The sequence below is a fragment of the Peromyscus maniculatus genome, chromosome 5, assembly GCF_049852395.1.
Source record: "Peromyscus maniculatus bairdii isolate BWxNUB_F1_BW_parent chromosome 5, HU_Pman_BW_mat_3.1, whole genome shotgun sequence".
NCBI lineage: Eukaryota > Metazoa > Chordata > Mammalia > Rodentia > Cricetidae > Peromyscus > Peromyscus maniculatus.
In genome coordinates, this window is record NC_134856.1 from 139305976 (window position 1) to 139320536 (window position 14561).

The 14561-nt window shown below is 46.2% G+C and overlaps 2 protein-coding genes across 5 annotated transcripts in view; one reads left to right on the forward strand and one right to left on the reverse strand.

Moving 5' to 3' along the window:
* Gkap1 (G kinase anchoring protein 1) overlaps nucleotides 1–10101 on the reverse strand; it is a 37089-nt gene extending 26988 nt beyond the window's left edge. For 2 of the 4 annotated variants that reach the window (XM_015995664.3, XM_076573463.1), the window contains exons 1-3: nucleotides 9650–9789; nucleotides 2282–2540; nucleotides 1669–1812 (exon numbers count right to left, since the gene is read on the reverse strand). In XM_015995664.3, the coding sequence (XP_015851150.1) occupies nucleotides 1669–1812; nucleotides 2282–2497 (360 nt within the window). In that variant the 5' untranslated portion in view covers nucleotides 2498–2540; nucleotides 9650–9789. Of the gene's footprint in view, nucleotides 1–1668; nucleotides 1813–2281; nucleotides 2541–9649; nucleotides 9827–10051 lie in introns of those variants that run through there. The other 2 variants (XM_076573461.1, XM_076573462.1) reach the window with 2 other exon arrangements.
* On the forward strand, nucleotides 9376–10872 carry LOC121829646 (uncharacterized). The gene is made up of 2 exons (XM_076573464.1): nucleotides 9376–9848; nucleotides 10737–10872. Exons 1-2 carry the CDS (start codon nucleotides 9504–9506, stop codon nucleotides 10806–10808), a joined length of 417 nt encoding a protein of 138 aa, XP_076429579.1. The 5' UTR covers nucleotides 9376–9503; the 3' UTR covers nucleotides 10809–10872.
* The last annotated feature ends 3689 nt before the right edge of the window (nucleotides 10873–14561 follow it).

The following is a 14561-nucleotide window of genomic DNA, read 5'->3' on the forward strand; positions in this document are numbered from 1 at the left end:
CTGAGTTCAATTCCCAGCAACCACATGGTGGCTCACAACCATCTGTAATGAGATCTAGTACCCTCTTCTGGCCTGCAGGGATACATGCAGACAGAACACTGTATACATAATAAATAAATAAACCTTAAAAAAAAAAAAAAGAAAGAAAAAGGGAAAATGGTAATTGTGGAACCATAGCAATTCTTACATAATAATGCTTACATCAGCTTACAAAGTACAGCTGTCTTATGGAATACTAAAGACCATCCTGACACAGAATGCATAACCTGACTGTTTGCTTCTAAGCAGTTCTAACTAAGATCTAGGTCTTTTCACATGCTCCAGCAACACACCCAGTACGAACTCCTGCAACTTCCTGAGCCACAGAGGAAAGGTTTACATAGAACACCTGATCACTGTGCTGGCAAACATGGACCAGAAAGGGACCCAGAGACTGTTCTTGTTAGCATACTGCACGCATTTCTGAGTGACTTTCAGTCATTGTCCTACATCACGGTCCAGTCACCTCTTGGCAATTGAGAGAAATTCCCTCTGGTGAAGACAATGTCAATTCTATGACTGCCCAACAGCACCTCACTATCTGGAAATGTCAATGCCATTAATGCAGGGCTCCTGATTAATAGCTGGTGCTCATAAGCGGAGTCTTGGACAATGCAAGATCCTAAAGAAAATACACTGAACACACACAGCTTGTGAGAGGAGCATACTGAAGCACTGGCAGCCTGTGTTAGCTCGTCTTGCTTCTCAGACAAGATCTTGCCCAAACAGGCTGGGCTGGAACTCAAGAGCTTCCTGACTCAGTTTCCCAAGTGGTTAGATGCTTGGATTACATATAAGTACCACCACACCCAGCTTTCTCTACTTCCTTTAAAACTGGTAACATAAGAATGATAGGAAAATCCACTAAATGGACCAAACATCTGTTTGAAAATAATGCCTATTTTCCTATGGACCAAATTATAGTTTAATAAATATGCAAATAAACAATGTCCGTTTCCTATGCATGCAGAGCTCATGTGTGTGTGTGTGTGCGCGCGCGCGCGCGCGCACCCCCACCCCCACTCTCTCCCTTTCCTCCCTCGTGTGTGCTCTCATAATAAGCGTTCAGAGACACAGAATAAAACACCATATAAACAGGTCAGCAGAACAAACCTGCCTTCAACAATTTTGCACTGAAGTTAAAAAGGAACTCTCACCTCAAAGTCCTTAGGTTTAATCAAAACTGTTACTAGACATTTTAACAGGAGATCTGTAGCCCTCCAAATCTGGTTTTAAAAAATCTGAACAAGTGCTTTTTAACCACTGAGATACCTCTCCAGTCCTCGAAAATCTGAAATAAATTATTATATTTCTCTATGTTCCTAACACTCTTCTCATATGTAAACAGTAGATGAATTAAAAAAACAAAACAAAACACACACAAAAAACAGGGCTAGGGTTGTAGGGTAGAGCACTGCCTTGCATGCCCAAGGCCCTGGGTCTGATCCCCAGAACCCACAAACAAACAAAGAAGACACTCAACTGCTTCGCACTGACGGCTCTAACACAGTGTACACACTGGCCACCAGCTCTCAAAGCTGCACACAGGAAGCGTCCAACCCTAACTGTTCTCTAGAAGGCAGGGACAGGCAAACAGCTGGGGCACCCCCTCTGCCGACCCGGCTGTACCTGCTCGTCTCTCTGTCTCCACTCTTGCCAGTTCTCTTCCCGAGACTCCTTCTGTGCTGGGTTTGGCAATGGAAGCTCATGTTGAACACTGCAAATGGCATGGGAGGATTTCTGGGGAATTTTCTTAAAAGCAAGATTCCTGAGCTATAAAATAAGCACAACAGATATTAAATCCAGTTAATTTTAATTTTAAAATATTTTTAGTCGAAGTACTCATATTAACTTTTAAAACTTAGATAAGAGTTATTTATGGATTTTATTTATCTTTACTCATAAATTTCTTAATTTGTTTACTACATAAAGTCTCACTATGCTCTATGCAGTCAGGCTGGCTCAAGGAACCCCATCAGCTCAGTCTCCTGACAAGCTGGGGCTCTAGGCACGGGCTGCCTCCTTTTAAGACTTCTGTTTTAACTTAAGATCTTGAACACCCAAGCTGCTCTGGTCAGGAGAAGACGCCTGTATGTTCACCAAGCAGCTCTGCTCCAGAGATGGGGCACAATGGCTGCCCCAGTGTGGCTCACACCAGTGCTCACAGCGTGGCTCACACCAGTGCTCACAGCGTGGCTCACACCAGTAGCCTAGGGAAACAGACAAAGAACTCTAACAGTACCTCATTTGCTTCACTCTGCTGCTGTTCCTTCTTTTTCCTTCGTTTCTCTCTCTTTTTTTCATTTGTGGTTGATTTGTTTCCCAAAGCTTGAGACTTCCCATTATTCCGGCCTTTGCCTTTTCCAGGCTCAGAATCAGAACCACTGCCACTATCAACTTGTAACAGGGCAAATCGAGAGGCAGTAGTGAGAACAGAGCTAAGGACTGCTGAAGCCATGGTTCAGAACTGTTTTTTAAAACTCTTATGTCAACAGTAACTCCTGTGGGCAGGGAGAAGAGGAAGCAGATGAGAAAACACACTGAAGAAAAATTATTCTAATGTCTAGAACAGCCAGACATATAAAATTATATTTCTCCTAACATCAGATTTTGTAGTATTTGGATTTGTACCCACAATTTCATTGGCATTAACATATTTTTTAACTTAAGTAAAAAAAATTAAGAAAACATGGGTTTTATTTATCTCACAGCTAACAATACAAGACTACAATCATACATGATGCTTATTCCCACATCTGGTTTTAGCATCCTTGGCTTTCTTTTCTTTGAATGCTTGTGTGGTGTGGTGTGTATACACTCATGGGGAAAATCCTAAATCACGATGGTCTGCTGTGGAAGAGGAGGAACAGCACTTTTCATTATACACAAAGGCCCTTACTGCAGTTGGGTTTTCCCCAACTTCCAAGAAAACAAAAGAAGAGAAAAGAACATTCTTATATTCAAAATGCTGAAGTTTGATTATAAAGACTGAGGTCTTACAACTAATTTAAAAAAAATAAAGAGCTTATATTCCCTCACCCATGGAATTCATGCCTAGTACTGTCAACTTTGGCCAAGCCTATGCTGAAGCGGTCACAGGCCTAGGGTGCTTACTACGGTAGATTTGCTGAAAAGGCATGGCAAACCACCTTGACCAGTGCTGCTCTTAGCCTCGGCCAGGGGGTCTTTTGTTTAGAATGGAGTGCAGTTAAAACAACTGGGGCCAGGAAAGGGCATTGTATCCCCTGAACCACTGTACAGATGGTCGTGAGCCACTGTGCATGTGGTGAAGACCAAACCTGGGTCCTCTGCAAGGGCAGATAGTGCTCCTACCCACTGAACCACTTCTTTAGCCCGAAATACCAGCTTCAAACGACACTGTGTTCTCCTTCCCCTTCATCTAAACTCTTGGAAGCGTATGCTATACTGGGGCATGGGGTTGGCTCTATTAGTGAATGATAGAATCTGAAGCCACAGTGAACTAAACCCTTAATAACCTGTGGTAGGCATGTGGCTTGAACCAAACAGGTGTGCCACTTTAGGCTCCTGGGATTTTCAAACTGTTACTGCAGTATAACCTAGCTTTATCATGACATATTTAAAGACATTTCCAGAAGAGGGCGCCAGATCTCATTATAGATGGATGTGAGCCATCATGTGGTTGCTGGAAAGTGAACTCAAGACCTCTAGAAGGGCAGCCAGTACTCTTTACCTCTGAGCCATCTTTCCATCCCCTATGACCAGATTCTAAGCAATGGCCTTAAACCTCTACACTGACATTTTCCCTCCTTTGCTAGCTAATAACATGCCCTTTTAATAGCACAAAAATCTATCTACAAGGCCTTGCTTAGACAATGCAAACATATTCTGCCAATCAGAGCTTTGTCATCAGTTTAAAACACCTGAAGTTAGAAAGTCTGATTAAATTTGAATTACTGAACTTATACTAATTCAGTATGTAGTGCCTGTCCTTGCTAACTTATTGTTTTCTTCCTCCTGATAACGTTATTTCTAAAATGTGAATATATTTCTTCCATTAGCTCTATATGATCACTCACAAGTCTCTTTCCAGTTTGAGATTAAAAGATGCCTTTTTCCTGTGTGTTAGAGATGCAGGTGTCAAATGGCAGGGTACTAAGCAAGGAGCTCAGCCTGGGAGCCAGGGAGCCTAGTCAAGCCCAGTGTGTTACTTAGGGTGAGCCCCCAGGCAGCCTGCTATCGTCTTCCTCTGTGAGATGGGAATGACAGCTGTCTGGTTTCAGTAGGTCAGTATGTGTCAACTGTACAGTGGCAGCATAAATCAGACGTCAGCATTTCCTTGTATTACTTGACTGTAACGTCTTACATGAGTTAAAATGCTCGTAAATATCTATTCTAAAACACTTCTTGAAGAGGTGTTAGGACCTGGCATAACTAAAATGTGACTAAACACAATGACTCCACTACAAAGTATGTCCCGAAATTCAAACCAACATTTGCCCTATCTAGAAGCTAAGGCTTTAACCTTTGAAATGAAAGAAACAAGTTTTTAGGCATGAAGTAGAAATCAAGCAGTCAGCAAAGCTCCATCAAAGGTCTAACGAGTCCACTAGTACAGCACAGAAGATAGGCATGGGTTACCTGAGACCACAACTACAGCTGGGACTATGGGTTTTGTTTTTCTTTTTTTCTTTTTGGTTTTTCAAGACAGGTTTCTCTGTGTAGCCCTGGCTGCCCTGGAACTCATTCTGTAGACCAGGCTGGTCTTGAACTCAGAGAGATCCACCTGCCTCTGCCTCCCCAGTACTGGGGTTAACGGCGTGACCACCTCGTCCAGTGGGACTATGTCTTAAACACTGGACACACAGAGTGTTTCCTGAATGAGTGAGAATAACAAAAGGCAAAGCACAAAGGGACTAGAGTACGATTTTCACCTGAGAAAGGCCAACAAGGACTGTTCATAAGACAAAGCACGCTCACTAAGAAGGCTGCACCACTGCAACAGCGTGGAGGGTGGCACAGCATTAAAGGGAGAGTGCAAAGGCGGAAATGCTCGTGAGCAACTCCTTGTTTGCTCAGGTTCAAGGGCGCAAAAGGACAGGACAGTGGCAGTCATCTGAACAATAATATAATAAATTATTATAATATGCTAAATACTTAATATAGTAAATACAGTAAAGACAAAAAATTGTTCTACTTAGTCTTCAAAGCTAAAATTTCATGGTTTATATGGTCCCTGTTCTTTTTTAAGACCAGGATTCTCTAGGTAACCTAGGCAAGCTCAGACGTTACTCTGAGGCCCATGTGGCCTCCAGGTGCTGGGATGATAGGTGTGTACCACAACACTGACTGAACCTAAGATAAACAGCTGGCATATCTTCTATCTCAGCAGCCATGAGGGGATCTACAAGCCATGGCAAAGGCAGAGTAACTAGTACTTCTAAAGTGACAGATGTAAATTTTAAATGAAAAAAGGGAATATAATTTAATGTAAAAACCGTACTCAATCCATTGGCAGCTGCTGACAGCTCTTCACCAGTAGGATCTTCATTTTTCTGAGCTCTTAACTCTACAAGTATAACTTTTTCTGTTTCCATTTCCATAGTTTCTTCAGATACTTGCTAAATTCTTAAATATACCTGTCCTGACACTCTGGGTATTCTCATTCTCACACTTTCTCTCAAGATACTCCTAAAGTCAGCCGGGTGGCAGTGGCCTTTAATCCCAGCACTCGGGAGGCAGAGCCAGGCGGATCTCAGTGAGTTCGAGGCCAGTCTGGTCTACAGAGTGAGATCCAGGACAGGTACCAAAGCTACACAGAGAAACCCTGTCTCGAAAAACAAAAACCAAAAACAAAGAAAAAAGATACTCCTAAACTCAATACAGCTGCTTGCAGAATTCCACTCTGAGCCTGCCTTCTTGGACATGATCTCAAAAGACACAACACTATCTCCTTCTTCCAAGAACCTACCAAAATGTATAACTTTCCTGCAGTTTTTAATCTTAAAATGCAATAAAATTTTCCTTGAGCTTACAATATATAAAAAGAAAAATCAAAATGCTTGAAATTACATTGTTTTCCAATGACTCCTATGAAAAACAAAACATCTTGAAAAGGGAAAATTACTCTCTCTCCCCAAATTGAAAAAGCAGAGTGGAACCAATACAGTAGGGCTTTTCCTATCATGAATCAAAATGAAGAATTAAGAGAGTTAGAATTGGCAGTCAGACTGCGGTCTTTTGTGTTACTGACGCCTAAGGATAGCAGAAAGAAAGCATGCTCCTAGAGTCCATTAGCTTCACTAACCAACTTCTAAGACTTCCCAGAAATAGTCATTTCATACAATCACCATCTCCTATGCAGCCCTACAGCTCACACAGACATCCCAGGTCCCTACAGCTCACACAGACATCCCAGGTCCCTACAGCTCACACAGACATCCCAGGTCCCTACAGCTCACACAGACACATCCCAGGTTCCTACAGCTCACACAGACACATCCCAGGTTCCTACAGCTCACACAGACATCCCAGGTTCCCTACAGCTCACACAGACATCCCAGGTTCCCTACAGCTCACACAGACATCCCAGGTTCCCTACAGCTCACACAGACATCCCAGGTTCCCTACAGCTCACACAGACATCCCAGGTCCCTACAGCTCACACAGACATCCCAGGTTCCCTACAGCTCACACAGACATCCCAGGTCCCTACAGCTCACACAGACACATCCCAGGTCCCTACAGCTCACACAGACACATCCCAGGTTCCTACAGCTCACACAGACATCCCAGGTTCCTACAGCTCACACAGACATCCCAGGTTCCCTACAGCTCACACAGACATCCCAGGTCTTAAAGCTCTTCCCGCAGGATGTGGCTGGGGTTAGTGCTCCTTTAGTCTTGTGTTCTCAGTTTCAGCATCTCACCTCCAGTCACATCTGAGAGTAACACAGCATCACTTCCTCTCTTCCCATCCTCTTTCAAGCATACTTAGTTCTTTAAATCCAGATTCTTAGATACTTACCTATACATACTTACACAATTAGTTAATAATTAATTATATAATTAAATGGAGGAATAATGCACTAAGGTAGTCTATAAATATGGTGTTTACTATATAGACATTTATATAGCACTAAAGTACTGCAAAGTCAAGTTTTAAATCAAGAAATCTAAATATAGTTTTGTATTTTTTCTTCTCTACCCTGTGAGTCTTCCATTAAGAATAACTTTGGTGCTGGAGGGCAGCTTAGTAAAGGACAACTGCTTTGCTCTCCAGTACTACTAAACATAAAAAGTAAACGTGTCCTCTATAAAAGAAATTGTAAAGCTAGTGTAAGGGGTTGATGAAAGACAAAACAAGTTCACAAGGTAACTTTAAAAGCAAATGTTAAAGGGAAAAGTTAAAAAAAAAAACAACCAAAAAACAGGTTTACAATAAAAATCATGCAGGTAATTTATCATCTGCAAATCCATCTCACTAGTCCACTGCTTTACCCGAGGCTCCAGTGTGCTCCCTACTCTACAATCCCGAGGTCTAGAATGTCTCCTCCACCTAAAATGTTTCCATTCCTCAAATTTAGCCCTCTAAAGTCAACTTTGATCTGCCCTCAAGTTAAGCATTCACTCTAACATTCCTATTTACTCCTGTTATTCAATGGATTCCTTAAAATAGCTGTTATTGTATCTAGCTCCCTGATGTCCCGATTTAAAAATGCTGAACATAGATCTCTTCCCCGAGTTCCCAGGGAACATAAAGAACTTGGCACACACATTAACAGATAAATTTATCAGTCATTTGTAATGGTGCATATCTGCAGTCTCAGCACTAGAAGAGCTAAGGCAGGAAGGTCCTATGTTCAAGGCTTGCCTGGGCTACACATTAGGAAATTGTCTCAGCAAAAAGAAAGAAGAAATAACATTAAATATATCAATAATGATATCAAGCTTACTGGTTGGGGCCTAATTATATTTTCCAGGTACAGAGTGCTACACATCTAGGTGTGCACTGAAATGTGTGCTTCTGAACTAGGAAAATGAGGGTACAAAGTACAAGCAAATGAACAATCAGTTCAAAACGACTTCATTAAAAGCACCATCCCAAATAATTATTCCTACAACTAATTTTTTCTAGGAATCTTGTTTTTATGGGGAGCTTTTGGTTTTGAAAAGGTGAGGGTGCAAGATACACTGTTTATAGTAAAGAAAAGGCTAAGCTGCAATCAGCAAGATTTATAAATGATCTAGGTTCTTGGCCTCTATGAAGGGCCATAGCCATTATGACCTCCTTCCTCTATGACCTCACTAGAGTCAGGAAAGAACTTGTCCAGGGAACTCAATTACACTCAAGAACAATCAATTTTATTCCCTTTTAAATGAACAGTAGTTACCATCTATCAATACCATCAACCAGTTAGCTAGATCCAAAAAGAAAATTCACAATGTATACACCATCAATGAATGTGGCCACATGCTTTGAGACAAGATCTCACTGTGTGGCCCAGACTGGAACTCTCAATCCTATCCCAGCCTCCTGAGTCCTAGAAATACAGATGTACACCACCACATCCATCCAGAGAGGCCTTGGTAAAATCTAATAGATTAAAAACAACAAACTGATGAATTAGACCACGAAAGGCCCTGGGTTTGATGCTAAGCCCAATTACAAATGAGCATAAAATGAAATCGCATTAAGTATCACTAAATTTTGTGCCTGTCATTTTGACTTCTTAAAACTTAAGGTTCACAGGCATCAAGGGCCAAGTGCATTCTGAAATTCTGCTTTCAACATACTTATTGCAAATAGCATAAACTTAAAGGTCTACTCCAAATCCCACCTCCCCCAAAATACACTGGTAAAGTACAGCCTGCCTTCTCTGATTTGCAGCTCTCAATTTCTGGGATTGAAAACTCAAGAAAAAAAGAAAGAAAGAGAGAAAGAGAGGAGAGAGAGAGACGAGAGAGAGACGAGAGAGAGAGAGAGAGAGAGAGAGAGAGAGAGAGAGAGAGACAGAAAGAAAGAAAGAAAGAAAGAAAGAAAGAAAGAAAGAAAGAAAGAAAGAAAGAAAGAAAGAGAAATCCAAACAATGTACTAAGGGATTCTGTCATGAAGGAAGTGTAAGGATTTTCACAGCATCCCTCTGATCCACGTTCATGTTTGCTAGAAGCCCCTGGTTAGTGCAAGTAAGTTTATTTTGATCTTTAATAGATAAGCTCATTAAGCTTGAACTACGTGCCAATTTTAGTGGTGTAAACTAGTGTAGGGAAACCCTAGATTTCTAGAAAGGTTTTTCAATATAGTTTTACGATTTTTTTTCGACAGTTTCTCAAGTATTTTTGGAGCTACAGGCTTAACTTCATTCTGGTTACAGGTGCAAGCACGTTCTTATAAACAGAGCAGGGTGCAGAACAACGTGTTCTCGGCGTTAGGAAAGCCATCTTTCGCCAGAACTCTCCACCGATATCAGCTGAGAAACAGGGCAATGGGAGGGGGCGGGGCAGACAATGGACTAAACTTTCGTCCCAACTGCTCAGGATTTAGGAACAGCTTAGCGCGGGCGACCCCGCCACAAGGCGCAGCTGTTAAAGGCATCGCAGCAAAGGCACGCCTGAGAACCCGCGCGTCTACCTCTGGCTGCCGGGAGGAGGCCGGTGTGGCCGTCCCCTCGCTCTCCCTCCGTCGGGACCCAAAGCCAAATCTCACGCACGAGCGGTTCCGGGTGCTCCAAAACTTGTTCGCGAAGTACCCGGAGAAAGAGCGCGGGGTGGGCGAGCCCCAGCTGCAGCCGAGACGCGGCGTCCAAGCCTGCGAGCAACACGGGAGTCAGGTGGGCGCTCTAGAAATTTCCGGGCGGGCGGGCGGGCGAGCGGCCGCACCTGTCACGCCCGCGGCCCGCCGAGGCCTGCGGCCCGCACTCTCCCGCAGCCTCCGCGGCCCTCTCGCCCCTCCCGCCGCCCGGCCCGGTCCCCGCCTCAGGCCGCACTCGGCCGCGTCGCCCCAGCCGCGAGCTGCGGGGCTCCGCGGACTCACCGGGCCTGGCCGCGGCGCGGCCGCTCTCCTCTCCCCGCCGCTCCCGCGCAGCCCCGGGCGTTGGGCGCGGGGCGCAGGGCGTCCGCAGTAACGGGCCCGCGGCCGGGCGGCGGGCGCGCGGAGGCGGCGCGGCGCGGAGCGGAGCGGCAGGCCTGGCGCCCGCAGCGGCGCGCGGGACTCCTTTCCTGGGGGTCGCGGCGCGGCGCGGCGGACGCGGACGCTGGCGCCGAGGCGAGGTCCGCGGGTGACGGACCGCGGAGGACCAGAACCACCTGCTGGAGGAGCCGCGCTACGGGGGCCGCGCAGGGTCCAAACGGCTCGCGTAAGCTGCGGCTCCGCGGTCCTCGGGGTCGCGGAGCCGGGAAGGTGGGAGGCCTTCCGGGACAGAGGCTTAGGCCGCCGCCCGCGCCGCGCGGCGGGATCACTGGGCTCTCCCAGGCCCGGGGGCGGAGGAGGACCTCCAGGCGGGGAAGGAGGGCGGTGCCGCCCGCGAGATGCAAACAGCCGGGCGGCCGCCGACTCCCTAGGGAAAAGGGAGCTGCTGGGCTCTGCCGCCCCGGACACCTATCGGTCTGGGTTTAGTTTTGCAAAGTTAAGTGGCTTACCCAATCCCGGCAGCCGGCGGCAGAGCGGAACGGCGCTGCCCTGCCCGACGCTGTCCCACACAAGTCACTTCCACGGGGAGGATGCTGCGGGGACACCGGGAGGCGTTGAAGTTATCCTCGCCCTCACGGAGAAAGGAGCGAAGCGGAGCTGAAAGTGTAGAAAACGCCGGAGCACCGTAGGGGCCTGGTGGGAAAATACAGAGCACTGCACAGGAGGACGGCGTGCATCCGTGGGGCAGCGCAAGGGAGGAGGCTTCTGGAACTGGCCTGGGAAGAGGTGGAGTTTTGCAGGAAGACCTTGGGGCCTCAGATGGAGGCCTTTGGACGCTGCGTTCCAGTGACTGAAGACGCCAGAGGCTGGGGCATGGTGACGAGTGGCAGAGACAACTGGAAATGGGGCACAACTTCCAAATGGGAGGATTTGTATTTAAGGCAGCGTTTCGTTTTCTAGGTTTAGAAGTTGGGAGGAAGAAAAGGCGTTTGCTTTCTAAGTACTGTCTGAAGGAAAGCAGACGTTAGCGATGGAAAACTGACAGCCCCATGTAGACCAGGTAATGAGGAGCTAGGACGGCTATTGAGGTGTGGTGACACACACCTGTGACCCCAACACTGGGAGTCCGAGGTCGGTGGTTACACAGAAAGATTGATCTGGGCGTAAGGGACAAGAGGAGGGGGTAAGACTGAGATGGGGGAGGGGCAGAGAGAATTTTAAATGATGTGTAGTACACTTTACAGGATTTGACAGCTTGATTGGTTAGGGAGAGAGAAACAGGGGCGTGAGACTGGATGGTCTTAAGAGGGACAATACTTAGAAGAGAAAGGAGACAGTTATTCTAAAAAATTACTTTTAAAAATGTATTTATTCTACATCCAGGCCGAAGTTTCCCCTCGCTCCTCTCCTCCCAGTCCTTTCCCCCACCCCGTGTTCCCACCCATTGTTTTTGGTTTTTTACTCTTTTGGGGGGCCCGCCACAAAGCTCCCAAATAAATCACACACAAAGGCTTATTCTTAATTATGAATGACCGGCCTTAGCTTGGCTTATTTCTTGCCAGCTTTCCTTAACTTTAAATGATCCCATCTACCTTTTGCCTCTGGGCTTTTCCCGTTCTCTTACTTCTGTAAATCCTACTCTTACTCCATGGCTTTCTATGTAACTGGGTGGCTGGCCCCTGGAGTCCTCTTTCTCCTTCTCTGGCTACTTCCTTCTCCTCCTCCCAGATTTCTCTTTTTATTTATTCTCTCTGCCTGCCAGCCCTGCCTGATTATCTTTCCTGCCTCATCATTGGCCATTCAGCTCTTAATTGGACCATTAGGTGTTTTAGACAGGCAAAGTAACACAGCTTCACAGAATTAAACAAATGCAACATAAACAAAAGTAACTCACCTTAAAATAGTATTCTACAACACACCCCCTAATCCACTCCTCTTCTGTTTTTTGTTTAGGAAAGGGCAGATCTCCCATGGATATCAACAAAACATGGCATATCAAGTTGCCTTAAGACTAAGCACCTCCCCATGTGTTAAGGCTGGGCAGGGAGACCCAGTGTTCAGAGTAGATCTCAAAAGCCAGTGGAAGAGTCAGAGATGGCCCCTGCAGGCGCTGCTTTTTTTTTTTTTTTTCAAATGTTCATTGGTGTTTCGCCTGCATGTATGTCTGTGTGAGGGTGCCAGATCCCCTGGAACTGGAGTTACAGCCTGGTGTGAGCTGCCATGTGGGTGCTGGGAGTTGAACCCGGGTCCCCTGGAAGAGCAGACAGTACTCTCAACTACTGAGCCATCTCTCCAGCCCCCAGAAAGCTACTTTTCAGGAAAAGTTGATCAGTTTAGACTTGGACATTTGGAAGGGCTGAAGGCAGCCAAACAGACGTGGTCACTAAGAAGTTAGAAAAGTTCGAAACAGGTGGGAGAACTGAACAGGAATGCGCGGGCTGAGGGCAGAGTGCAGTGGGTGGTTTGCATTCTGTCCCCAGAGTGAGTGTCAAATCTCCTCTGGTAGCATCATCTTGTCCCAGTGGTTAGCAGACGGGAACAGGGGGATCCCTGGGTCTTGCTAGCCAACCTGTCTCAAAAAAAACAAAAATAAAAAAAAAAACCCAAGGTGGATAGCACTTGAGGAATGATAATCAAAGTTGTCCCTCTAGCCTCCACATATACATGCACACACAATCCACATGCATGTATATGAGCACCCCCCACATCTACACACATGCACACACAATCCACATGCATGTATATGAGCACCCCCACATCTACACACATGCACACACAATCCACATGCATGTATATGAACACCCCCCACATCTACACACATGCACACACAATCCACATGCATGTATATGAGCACCCCCCACATCTACACACATGCACACACAATCCACCTGCACGTATATGAACACCCCCACATCTACACACATGTACACACAATCCACCTGCATGTATATGAGCACCCCCCAAACATGTACACACAGTCCACTTGCCCCCACTCACATACACACAGAAATAGATTGGAAACTCCTCAGCCTAGCATTGTATTCCTGTGAGAGAAGTCTGTAGACGCAGTCCTCAAATACATTGTTAGTCTTGCTATCTCAAGTATGGCCACATCTGTGTCATCAGCAAGTCTGTTAGAAATATGGGGATCTCAGGCCCCAACACAAACCTGCCAACTGACACCCTAGGCTTCAAAGACATTGCAGGAGGTGATCCACATGGGTGTTTGGGAAGCTGGGTCATAGGTGAGAAAACCCAGCAGCAGAAGAGGAAGAGGGGCACTGAGCAGGGCCAGAACACCAAAGCAGGGGGACTTGAGTCTCCTGAAGCTGGGCATGAGGAGTGCGGGTCAGTGCCATGAACTGTAGAGATTGAGAAGGACGAGGGACAGTGATGCCATTAGCACTGTGCCAGCCTGTTCTCAATGGAAGCTTAGAGACTTACTTTCTGACTGTGGAGTGCCTAGAGACAGTCCTTGCTGTGTGCACACACTTGGGACATGTTGAAGTAAGCGGGTGGACTGATAGATGGAGAACAGAACGTCTCTAAGGGTTGCTTCTGCTTTCTCAGCAGAGTGAGGAGCAAGGTCATCTTTTGTCTGTTACAGTTCACGTCCCTGGACGCAGACTGCTTTTCTCAGCCTACAGTGGGACTTGCCGGAGTCTTTTCTTGAGCAGTGTGCTTCCTCCAGGTGTTTCCTCCTTCTGCCAACTGGACCCAGGACACAGCAGCTCGGCTTCGATTATCTAGATTCTTGGAAGCACCTGGAAGTGGCAGAGCCACAAGAAAGCGCCTGGAGGAAGAGGAGCTTCTGATGCTTGACCCAGAACACCCAATTATGTGATGATGTGTAGACTTGGATTGAACTAGAGCCTTAAGACTTTGGGGTTCATTTGTTGTAGCCATTTGGCCTCCTCTACTTAACATGGCATTAACTAAAACTCATAAAGGAAGAATAGAACTTGGCATGTCTGAGTGAAGAAAAGTGATCAGATGGAACTTTCCAGACACCACTAAACCCTTCAGTGAAGGGCCAAGAAATTAGAGGGGACTAGTCAACCAGTCTTACATTCTCCAGGCCATGTGAGGCACTGAGGAGATAGTGTGGGCACTATGCGGGACAGGGAGCTGGCCAGGAAGTATAATAGGGGAGAAGGACAAGGTATTTGAAGGTAGAAACAAAGGAAGCATTATTATGTCAAGCATGGTAGGAGAGAAGCTTAAGAAGAGGGTAAGGAGTAGCTAGAAATATGATAAGGTTGGGGCTGGAAATGTGGCTCGGTGGTTAAGAGCACTGGCTGCTGTCCAAAGGACCTGGGTGGGTCTGATTCCCAGCACCCACATGGTGGATCACAAACATCTGTAACTCCAATCCCAGGAGATATTCTGGCCTCCACAGGCACCAGGCATGAAT